The sequence below is a fragment of the Bradysia coprophila genome (genome assembly GCF_014529535.1).
Source record: "Bradysia coprophila strain Holo2 chromosome X unlocalized genomic scaffold, BU_Bcop_v1 contig_173, whole genome shotgun sequence".
In the NCBI taxonomy this organism is placed as follows: Eukaryota; Metazoa; Arthropoda; class Insecta; order Diptera; family Sciaridae; genus Bradysia; species Bradysia coprophila.
The window spans coordinates 5,329,640-5,342,493 of NW_023503302.1; the positions used below are offsets into that span (position 1 = coordinate 5,329,640).

Sequence of the window (12,854 nt, forward strand, 5' to 3'; positions counted from 1 at the left end):
CCTATACAACGGGCGAAACTTTTACAATGGTTATCCGAACAGCTTTCTATCTTTATTTACACTTGAAAGTTTTACTTCACAAATGGTATGGTATAATATATTTCACCGTCGCGCCGCCACATCTTCCGGGCATAAAATGCGTGTGTTTCAAAGTCACATTGAAACACCATTGTATTTCTCTAACATTTCATTTTCATAATTTCCCTACATAAAACAAAAAGAACTTTTATCTTTAATTGGATACTAATCTACAGCAATTTCAATAAAAACATTTCGGGCGTACCTATTCCATTAAAATTACACCGAACTGGTGTCTGGGCATGTAATATTTCCATTAATTTATTATGAATTCGGATAGCAGCCCCAATTATGCATATACTGATAAGGATTTTCGTGATAATACATGCCGCTACCTGATATTGTGCTAGGCAAAACATTTTCGACCTTTTCCACCACCATCAATTCATTGGATATCGGCTGTAATTCAACAAGTTCATCCGATGGTTTCATGCCGTAGCCGTAACTAGTGGTAGGATGTAGTCGTTTGACTTGACCCGATGAGTCCAGATACTGTTCTAGCTCTTTCGGATCGACGTCCGTGTCTATATTTGTCGAACTAAAATTGTTCACTAAATTTGAATTGGCATAACTGGCAGCGGTCGATGATGGGGACGGTGTGCTGGTTGTCGACGAAGATATCATCGGATAATGTTGATGCAATTGATGGGAGTAGATGCTGTACGGATCTACGTTATATTTTGGTGTATATTTTGATGGCAGCTTGCTATTGCTTGAATGGGACATGTATGCATCGGGTCGATAGTATGTGACGTCGTCCGGAATCGATGAGGAGAATGTGCTGTCACGAGACAAATTGAATTGGGTGGATGGCGATAAATTCTGTTTACTATTTGGTGATCCTTGGCGCATCATTGCGTTGTTTAAGTTGTACGGTGTGGTTGGTGGAGTCAACGGATGCATTTCATTTGCCGAGTGGCCGGAATTACTCGAACTGGCCGGGGAGCATGGTGAGTCCATACGTCTGCTGTAGTCGTATTTTCGCAGCGAGTCCGCTGAATCGCTTAGAATATCGGTTTTATGTCCCTTTGGATAGGAATGATCAGCACGTGCATAATTTGTGTTCAAGCAGCTGGACTTTAGCATATGAAGACTATTATAGTCGTAGCTTTTCATATCAATTTGCTCAATTTTCGACTGAATTAAATTTTGATCCTCACTTTGGCCACTTGGCGATGCTAAGATTTCATTTCCCGAACTGTATTCGTTGGTAGCGTATTTACTATTGAGCCGTCGATTTTGTGAATGATTTGAGGAATTTGTTGAGCGTGTTGCATTTCCTGACTTAGTTTTCTTTCTACGCGGTTGGTATTTGTAGTCTGGATGCTCTTGCTTATGGGTCACCCGCAACTTTTCGGCAAACTCAATGAACGGACGCTTGTCAGCTTCTTTTAGGTTTCTGTAATTAATAAAATGGAAAATAGGTGAAAAAAATCAATTTCTTTTAATGTGAATTAGTCAGAATTGCTGCTATAAATGTTAAAGGCTTAACCAGAATAGCTTAGAATATTTTAGGAAATAGTCTGAAAGAACAACGCATCTTACAATTCTATTTTTTTTTCATGTAGAATGGGTCTGTCCCTTTCGTTATTCTGCGGAGGTAACTGAAGCAGGAAGTAAGCCTAAAAGACGAATTTTAGACGAATTATAATATGTCATATGTCCTTTGTAGGTGCTGAGGCATATGGTGAGTATGGGACGTTTTCGCAAACATTAAGGGAAGTTTTGATTTTCTTCTTTTGGTTCTCATTTTTCCTTCAGCAGATAGTGACATGACTAGGAGCGTGAGGTCAGCCGGTCTATTTAACTTCATATAGTCGCGTACACAGCGCTATACGCTCAATTTTAAAAGCAACACTTAACGACCTAACTGTCAACTTTTCTAAAGTTTTCTAAAGCTTATTATAGCAAAGAAAAGTGCACATTCTCAATGACATAGAGACATAGTATCAGACTAATCATTTTTTTCTATTGATAGGGTAAAAGAATAGTAGACGATAAAAAATGACTGCCGTTGTACCGCTGTTCCATCTGTAGAGCCCTCAGAAAGAAGGAAAAAATCTGCATTTTGGCACCAACTTTTTTTCCACGACATCTGTGGGCTTGCAGCACAAAAGTACTGGGTTCAATTATATGTGCAACGATAGTGGGTGAGGCCAGCTACAACACCCCATACTCAGTTCCGTGGAACAACGAAGCTGCAGAGAATCCGGACTCTCCGAACATTCACTATATTATTAGTCATAACTCTCGTGGATATACTCGCACCAAACAGTGCGTATACTCTACCTGTAGGTCTTTCCAAGGCCGAAATTCGTACAACATTACAACAATTTAAAATAATTTTTTCTTGAGTTATTTCCGAAAAACTGTTTTCGGTACCCTCTGACATGTCTTTACTTTTGAGCTGTTTTCACAGAAAACATTTTATTTTTAGAAAAAGTGAAAGATACGTGTTTCCTAGAATTGAAAGACGAATCCAACGAGCTATCACTAACTAAAATCGGAGACGGCTTGTTCAAAAAGTTAAAAAAATCGCCTGAAGCAAAATGATAGTGTATTGCATCGGCTTCAAACCGTAGCTTTTTAAGTGACTGACATGCTCATGAGCTCTCGGTCTATAGATACATTAACTGACTGTGTAACTGATTATATAATTTAGCAAAAAATCGATTTCTTCTCAAACACAACAAGGCATATGCAATACCACTCCTAAACAGACTACATAATCCTAATTCGAAAAAAACGAGAGATACAAAAATATTTAAACTAACTGTATCAACAACTTGATTGTAAATAGCAAATAGATTAAACGAAAATCACCCAAAAAATTAAGATTATGCATGTCTGGCTCGAAGGAACCAATTGTACAAATAAAAATAAAAAAAAATGTTGAAAATGCAGTGGAATTGTACGTCTACAGTTTTCTCAAACTAACAAACTTTTTTTTTCATGCGTTAAGTACTTGTATACGTATGATATATAGAACCGTCCGTACATATCAAACATTTTGTATTTGAATTGAGTTTTTTTTTGCAAATAGTGCATTACAAACGACTCTTTGATTTGCATATGTGAGTTGAGTGTTCCATATGGCTTTATTTTGTAGCGTTTTTATACCCGTCCGTTTGGAAATTATTATGTGGTTTTTAAAGTTGCAAGGTTCCACGCCACCAGCAAAAAAAAATCTAATCGGACGATTCGATGAAAATCTACTGTATTGTGATGTCCTCTAAACAATTCAATAATATGCAAACCATGGTCATTTCGATCAAAATCGTTTTTAGTAATCGAATTGTGTATTATCATCCCGTCGATCGTAATTAAACATTTGTTGGATTCTGTTATAAATTGGCGAGATATACAGTCAGATGATTAATTGGTCATATCGATCTGGTTTCAGCGACAAATGTGCATTCGATGTAATTATGGGTATGCGATAGTTGGCACGTTTTCGACGTCTGTTCAATTTATTTATTTTCACTTTTTTTTATTTGGAGACATTGGTAAACAAAGATTAAAATGCGAATTTTCGGCTCAAACAATGTAGAATCGACACTGCCAAGGCTGTGCGTTGAGGTGCATGATTTACTTCTTAACCTACATTTTCTCGGAATAAAGATTTCTTTTGATGTGACTTTTTTATGCGAAGCGTAAGTCTCACTCCATACTTTATTTGTATATATTTAACTGTTAGCACAAGGGTAAATTATTTAATTTTTTATATGAACTTTGTCGTTTATTTTGGTGTGCTTCATTTTCGTGAGGTAAGAAAATCGCACGGGAACTCTGCGTATATTATGATACGAATTGACTTTAGCTTGGATATTAAATTATATTTTTTGTTGGGAGGTAAATTTGATTAGAGATGGATATAAAATTGACACATTTAATTTTTGATTTGAATGGTATACAGTTAATGCATAGAATGGAATGGCACGAAAATATCGCATTGTTTTGTGATTTTCAATCAGTTAATTGGTGTACAAGTTGTCTCTTAGTTCACGACTGTAAACGGTGCTGTAGAGTATTGATGAAATGAATCTTATTTACGTAACACCTAGTTAGTTTTAAAGCTTATAATCAGGCCGAAGAATCATGTTACTGAATCTTTCTATTAAACTGTTACTGCCAATCACCTGTTTTCGGCAACGACGAAAACAGTAAGGCTCCAGCACTAGGTCTTATATAGAAAAACTAATTTTAAACAAATGAAGTAACAGATTCGATAATTATACTACTGATAAGTTTGGCTCGACAGATTAAAACAGTTTATGTTTCCATGGCTTTGAAATTTTATCGTTCAAAATTAACGACTCTAATAGCTATTCCAAAGATGGGAAATGTATCCAACACCATCAGATGACACCATCAGATGAAGCTGCGACGACGAAAACCCGTCGTCATTAACCTTTTGCTCAGATAGGTCCAAAAGAATGGGCAAGCTTTATGTAAAATGGTTTCGTAGTCCGGAAGATCAAAAATATCTGAGACTGGTTTTGAGGCCTAGGCACCAAAGGCCTAACTAGGCATACATCAAAAAGTCCCGAAAAAAAAACACCGATTTCGGTTAGTCGAAATTCAAAAGAATCCGTCTTAAACTCGCAAACACTATGTAGATTTCAATAGAATGACCTCGGTGTCGAATAGTTCCCAAAATTCACCAAATATCTGATCAATTCTGTGTTTCTCTAGGCAACGGGGTTCATAATTAATGTGATCTGCTGACTGCCGGCAGTCCGTTAGAAACGTTTGCTGCGTATATTCTGGGAACTAACAGTATCAAAATGGCAATATGTTCTCTACTTCGCCTCGAACCATTTACCATTTCTCGATCATAAAATACCCGTTACAGTTCTTGTAGTATAAATAACTATTACTTATTGTTCATGACGGCCCGCTTAGTCTTTATGTTAATCTAACAAAAATTCTTTCTGTAAACCTGAGGCGATTGTTTCCTTGCAAACGCATGCAAATAGTAAGAACGCTTCAACCAATTACAACTTTCGACCCAAAGTAAATACTGTTTGAGTGGACGGCTCTTATGCAAATACACAAACCATAGATACGGATATGTTCAATACCTTCGTTTTTTTTCATATTCTCGCACGTTCAACAATTAATGTAAATAAGCCGCAAAAGGCTACACGAACCTTGTATTCAGACCTGATTTACTTATTTGTTGCTAAACAAACCGACCGGCTATAACTCATATCACATTTTGATGGTATTAGGAAAGTAAAGAAAAAAGAATAAAAAAGCAATCAAATATCTGCAAAGACAGCTGCTTTCTTGCGTCTCGCGTGCTATACGAGCAATACATTACATTGCGTAGATATTTCTGGAATGAGAAAAAAAAATTGTTGGGTGGAGTATAGGAGAACAGTTTTTTTTTTGTGCTTCCGTCAGGTGTATATAATTCACCAGCTGTGATAAACATGCGACAGCGACACAGATTTGCATCTAAATTAAGTTACAAAAGTTCAGGACACGAGAGTTGATTATAATTTATTCGCGAAACGATATATTAATCCAATGCGATGATAAAGTGCAGTTTTATAAAACTCAAATAATCCGTGAGTCAGCCCCAGCTCGTATGAGAGATAAGCGCGGCGGTTGTTGCTGCTAGCAACTGTGTTAAAAGTAATATTATGCAAACGAATCCTACGTGATTTCCCATACAAAATATCATTTTGTATATAACAAATTAACTAATCAAAACTCGTTATTTTGATACGCCATACATACATTTAATACACATTAAAGCATATATTTTATCGTCGAAGCATATAATCGCATAAAAAGCGAGACACATGGCATTATCAAGTTATTGCTCCGTTAATTATTCGTATCCTCTTATTTGTTTTGACAGAATTTCATCATTAATTTGAATTATTATAGGGCTTTTGAACAGTTCATTGATAGCAGATATATATGCGCGCAGGCAGATAGAATTTGTTTTTATTTTATATTTCGTTTGTTTTATTATTTGTCGTTTATTGAGTAGCGGTAGCTGGTTTGCGTGTTTGCATTTTTGCGGAGAGGAAAAATTTCGTGGAATTGTTTTGGAACCTGTGATACACGTTCTCGTGTTCGAAAAAGTTTGGAGTCCGCACAATCGACAAGCGTATGTCGGTATAATCATAATCATCATATCTGTTTTAACTATCTCATGAATGATTGACCTATTTATATCTCTTCTAGACAATTTTTATTCTACAAGAAAGTCGTACGAACGGGAAACATGTCACCATTTATGATCACTGAATCTGCTACTTCTGTTGTTTATACAGTCCTCGACATTTCAAATGTCTCACTGCCATTTTTTTCAAAGAATGTCATTGTAAATTCGCAATGACACAATGCAATTCTCAGAAAAATTTGACAGTGAGACATTTGAAATGTCGAGGACTGTAGCGTTGCCTATAATTTATTTGAAAATTTGCTAATTCCTTTGTTTCAACATGCATTTGTCTATAATTCGACATAGTTGTAACCCCGAAACGTAGTCACTCGTATTACGTCTCCGTTTACGGTCGAACAATTAAAGCTCCTCACACTTTCCATATTAGGGAGGATATGTCAACTGAAAAATATGAAATTTTGATTGCACATATGTTAATCAAATACCATTATGTAGCGAATGATCCCAGGAGTCCGATAAACTACAAAGTTTTTTTTTAATCAGATCAATATCTCCCGAGCGATAAGACTTGGATCAATACAAAAAAAAAACGTTTTCACATCGCGTTTTCGAAGTCTTATCGCTCGGTAGATATTGGTCTAATTAAAAAACAATTAAATTAACGGGTCTCCTTCCGAGACCCCTGAAATCATGCGCTACTCATTGGCATATTTCTTTGGCAAAGCTACATTGTCCCAAAGAAAAATCGTTTGTGTTGGACATACCGTTTCTGTTCGAACAATCTGACGTTACCTATTTTTCAGTTGACCTATCAAACTTACCATTTCTGTTTGAGGTTTCGTTTGGATTTATCGTTTTAAAAGCCTGGTGTTCCCTAGTATGAGAGACAAGCGCGATTTTAGCTTCCCGGTCTCTATAGCTTTGTTTATTGTCAAGTTTAAGCACCGGAATTTAACAAACAAACAGAAGAGTCAAGCCTCACCGAAGCCTCAATGTTACCGCTACTTTTATTATACCAATGGGCTGTTATGCATTTAAAACTTTTACTATTTACTATTTATTCACATGAGCAACTGAATATCGTATTAGTTTTTGTAATGTACTCGAAACAGAGGATTTTTCATTATTGAAATCATTTTTTTTTCACAATGTTTGCACGCATTCAGAGTGGGAAAAAAATTAATATTAAACACACGTGAACAAATAACACAAATTTGTTTACGCAGTTCAGCTGCGTTTTTATACCTGTGTTACTCTAGTTACTCTAGTTTTATAGTCGCTTTACTAGAAAGATATTCCCGGTGTTGTTTGTATGTTAAGGAAAATGGATGAAGGGGATTTTGGTTCGGTCGCATCTATTTCACTGTTCGCTGGTAAATATTTTACTTCGGTTAAAGTAGTCCACCAGTTTAGTATTTTATCCAATTTTTTATTGGAATGCATATTAGCCTGAGGTCATTGCTTATTTTTCTAGTATCTGTGGTTAAGAATCGATTGCAAGTGATTTATTTCCTTGAAAGATAAGAAGTAACAACTACCAAGAATACGACCTGTGTGTATTTTAGAGAATTAATCATGAAGAACCTCAAACCCTTCACAAATTCGATCAATAGTTTTTCCAAGTTAAGCAAACTTCAAAGTTAATGTTTTGACAGAAAAAGATTTACCTAGACAAAATTAGAGATCCCCCAGACAACATAATCGGAGTATTATTACCACAAGGCATCACTGCATGTACAAACACAAATTTAAATACCAATTGATCGGATTGACGAAAATTCAAAAGCAAGTTTCTCTATTGTTTCAAACTAGTAAGCCATACCCATTCATGTATTCCCGACAACTTTTACCTTTCCCACGTGAATTCTAATTTGTTTTAAGTAGTTAAATGTAGCTGGATACATAATGCATGCAAGTCGAAAGCTCCAAAGCAGAAAACCACAATTTCCTCGAAAAGTATGAACGTTACACCTTTTGTATGTTCTCTGCAATATTGCTCAGAATGTATTTTACTCATAAAACCGTGTGTTACAACTTTAAAACTGCTACAATCTACAATGCTGCTGATTTACCATGGAAAATCATGAAATATCTGGAAAAGTTCTTTGATGAAATAGATGCGTATTTATTGGCCTCGGAGCCAGACTCTACTTAGATGTTTCATATAAAATACAATGACTATGCGTATGTCACGAACCAATGGAGTGCAATATGGTACTGAGTTCCGCGAGGAGTTGAGGCATTCACGATTATTTTTTTTAAATACAGGCAGAACACAGGAAATAATTGGTTTCATATGAATTCAAGTTCAGATACCATCAAAAGAAGTAAAATTAAAAAAAAGAGAATTGGCTCAAATATGGTTGTAAATTTAGGATTATTCGATCGAATGAATGATGAGAAAAAACATTAAAACATAGCACTGCTCGGCTCCTAGCATCAACATAGAATTTGGAGAGTGGTCGTTTATGCTGAAAACAAACGAAGCATTCAAAACATGTTTTGCTCATTGTTTTCATGACGAAATTGTCGCAACTGTCAAAAAAAGTTAGAAATTTCTCTATCGAAAATTACGATTGCTGAATTTGTCAATGAAAACTAGGACCAATGGTTATTTGTGTACCTGTTTTGGACGATTGATTTTAGGCGATTTCGCGGATTGTAGGCCGAACGAAGTGAGGCTTACAAGCGAAAGTGCCTTAAATCAACCGTCCAAAACAGGTGCACATGTAAGTTTTCATGCAGAGGGCCGGAAACCCGAGAAAATTCGAAAAATTGCCCTCATTTTCGGCCCCGAAGCATGAAAACGTGTTTTTCAATGTCTCGTTTGTTTTCAGCTTTAGACAGTAGTGGCGCTTTATGAAATGAGGTTTTGCGACGTCTGACATAAGAGTGTTTTAATGCCAGGGACAGTGGTATATGGTATAAACGAAATAGTACATTTCGTACCTACGACTAAAAGTCTTTTTTTTAGCGTGTGAGAAGTTTCCAGACAGAGCCGAGGGCGAGATCTGGAATCTAATACCCAAAAAAGACTTTTAGTCCGTGGTACGAATAGTATTTTTCATATTGGACGGAGAAAAAGTGCGACGAAGTCGCACTTTTCGAGTCCTAGGTATGAAAAAAATATTTATGAAACTCAGCATCATATTGCCACACTTTGCAGATAAATAACTATTTTTGCCTGTAAAAGCCGCTTTTGTTGACTAGAATTAAATCTGTGAAAAATTTCCCGCACGCAGGTATTTTCTCCAGGTATTTTAACTAATCCAACGGAAATCGACGTTCAACGATATGAGTTCGAGTTCTATCTTGTGTTGTCAGGAAATATTCAAATTTCCAGATTAGCTACGTGACACCGTCACATATCACCTTACATCTTTCAATCTTTTTTTTTCAATTTTCCCTTTTCTTTATATTTATGTTCCACTCCATAAAAACTCTCTCATAACCAAATCACAATTTCGAAATTTCCATTTGTTATTTACATTTTGTCGTCAATAAAATGAATTAAATCTAAAATCAAATACCACGTGTTCAATGACGTCGTTTGAATATATTGAAAATTTCCACACACAATATCCATCACATCGAGAGTGAACTCTTCGATAAAATGTATGAACTGCGTTAATTTCGATTGTAACATGACTCATATAATGATTCTGATAAATTGAAATCAGTTGATTGTCCCTGCAGCATAAGAAAAGAAAAGAAAATGTTGAATACATTCTCATTGAAATGCGTCTGGTGGAATAGTGTTCTTTTGTATGCCGTACAAAAAAAGGTACATCTACCGCTTTCTTTCCATTTCCATTGAATATTTATTCACATTCCCGATTTTTGGTAGATTTTAAGGGAAAAAAAATCGCTCGGGGTGTATTAAGGCATCGTAAAACGAAGTACTCGCAAAGAAGAAGAAACGCATCGTAAAAACAAAACTTACTTCCATAGTTTTCCCAGCGATTTACTCAATTCGGAGTTCTGCAAATGTGGATATTGTTTGGACATAACTCGTCTCGCTGCCTGTGCCCAAACCATAAAAGCGTTCATGGGTCGTTTGATGTGATCCTTTTTTCTATCGGATGACGATCTGAAATTGAAGCAGTCTGCCATGAATATACAATGTTCGGTTTTTATTACGTTTATTTGAGGACTTATTAGAGGGGATATATCTTGTCTTAATTAAATTCTGTTATCGCATGGATACGCATGTATGTAAATCAAAAGGTTTGTGCAAATACAAAAAGGTAATATTGTGAAATGTATAAAGCTTATAACTATGAAGATGTTTGGTATCAAATTGGCTTTTGAAAGGGATATAATACTCTTTCAGCACCGAGTTTGGTTCGCTTTTTGAAAAAGGTTCGACTATGATACACACACGCATGAAAATAGAATTTAGATTACAGGGCTTATTTTATTGGTAAGACGTCTTACTGGTATTTACCGGAAATGAGAATATGTTTGGGTTTAAGTTTTTCATAAATGGGGCCAATGATTTCCCAAACAATAGGCCCTGATTCTAAAGGTGTCCGGTGAATTTTGGTTCAATGGATTTTTGTTGGTGTGGTTGGTGGACAAGATCATTTGAATGCTATACCGAAAATTTTCTCGGAATAAGAGGATTTTTTTGTAAATTTGTGTGTGAGAGTTTCATAGATCGAGTGTTTTATTCATTATGAAAAATGAAAAAAGAATGCCATAAGTTAAGTATTTTTCACGTTGTTCTTCGTACTAGTACAATAAAAGCAAGACATTCTACCACTGTTAAGATCTAGGAGAAAATTACATTGTGTCTTTCGACGTTTTGCCTTATTATGCAGTTCAAAAATACCATTCATCAGGTCACGGCGACAATGGTATTTGGTACAATGCTCGAACAACACCGTACCAATATCCACATTGCACACGAACAAGTCTAGCGAATCATATGAATCAAATGAACTCATCACCAAACTTGCTAAGAGGGATTCTTTTGAAAAACAGCCTACCGAAATCGGACGCATTTTCTATTGGAATTTTTTATATGTGCCTAGAAAGGACTTCGACCCTAGAAGCCAAAACCACTTTCAAAAAAATTCTTCGAAGTTTGTGTGGCTGGTCAAAGGTGAGCAAAAACCGAAAAGTTGCAATTTTCTTACAAAAATTGCTCCAGTTACACGAGCCGTACAGGGTCGTGTGGGGTGTCATTAGAAAGGTAATCACATGTACTATTGAGCCGAATAGGGTCTTATTGGGTTTAAAATTCATCCACACTGAAATATGTGCAGATAAAGTTTTTAACCGAAGACGTACACTGTTCTTACTGAAAAAATGTACATGGTCGTCGAGGTTCTGTCGAGGTACGAACAACGTTTTGTGCATCGAACAACTGAAATAGACAAAACACATCAATTTACTTGAAAACATACACACTTCACATTCACCATATTAAATTTGATCAATCGTATAGTTATGGAAAAATTCATTCAAAACCGTTCTCACACGATAAATCGTAAATAAATGAATTTTTTCCCGCACGATATATCGTTTGGGAAAACCTGACATTTCATAACAAAAAATCATGGTAAATAGTATGTTACATACCAAGGATCAAAAAGGTGTGTTTTAGACCCAGGTGGTGAAAACGTCCAGGGATGGAGCGACGCGAAGCGGAGCGGAGACTAAGGACTAAGGACTAAGGATCAAAAAGGTGTGTTTTAGACCCAGGTGGTGAAAACGTCCAGGGATGGAGCGACGCGAAGCGGAGCGGAGACTAAGGACGTTTTCACCACCGTGGTCTAAAACACACCTTTTTGATCCGTGGTTTGTATACTATTTTTCTTCCTGGAGTACCAAAGTCACATTCCGAACAAAACATAACAACAAAACTGAACAACATACCGGTGCAAAAGCATTCCATATTAATGCCGAAAGTAATCCGTATGAATGCCTAAAGAAGTCCGTTCCGTGTGCATGTATTCTCACAAATGTCGAAAAATAAGCAATCTGTAGGAATGCCGAAAGACATCCGAATGAATGCCGAAAGCAGTCCGTATGAATGCTGAAAGCAATCCTTATGAATGCATTGTCACAAAACACTAAAAACATTACATTCGCGTACATACAACAACTTGACACATTTGGGAAAGAATGAAGATAGGATCGAAAATGACATAAGCGGGAATGAAAATTGAGAGAAAATAGTAGGGGAGAATGTTGCTCTTTCGGTACTAAATTTGGTGAGTGAATGTGACGGTTTTGGTACTACAGGAAGAAATAGTATGTTACATACCAAGGATCAAAAAGGTGTGTTTTAGACCCAGGTGGTGAAAACGTCCAGGGATGGAGCGACGCGAAGCGGAGACTAAGGACGTAAAGCGGTCCGTATGAATGCTGAAAGCAATCCTTATGAATGCATTGTCACAAAACACTAAAAACATTACATTCGCGTACATACAACAACTTGACACATTTGGGAAAGAATAAAGATAGGATCGAAAATGACATAAGCGGGAATGAAAATTGAGAGAAAATAGTAGGGGAGAATGTTGCTCTTTCGGTACTAAATTTGGTGAGTGAATGTGACGGTTTTGGTACTACAGGAAGAAAAATGTATTTCTGAAACAGTCGATGCGGAAAAGGTGCTCAT

The 12,854-nt window shown here is 36.3% G+C and overlaps 1 protein-coding gene across 1 annotated transcript in view; it reads right to left on the reverse strand.

The window, feature by feature from the left end:
- Positions 1–323: 323 nt before the first annotated feature.
- Positions 324–12,854, reverse strand: part of LOC119068080 (transcription factor Sox-8) — a 75,068-nt gene continuing 62,537 nt past the window's right edge. Inside the window, exons 2-3 of the mRNA XM_037171487.1 lie at positions 10,167–10,313; positions 324–1,477 (exon numbers count right to left, since the gene is read on the reverse strand). Coding sequence (XP_037027382.1) covers positions 343–1,477; positions 10,167–10,313 — 1,282 coding nt within the window. The 3' untranslated portion in view covers positions 324–342. The remainder of the gene's footprint in view (positions 1,478–10,166; positions 10,314–12,854) is intronic.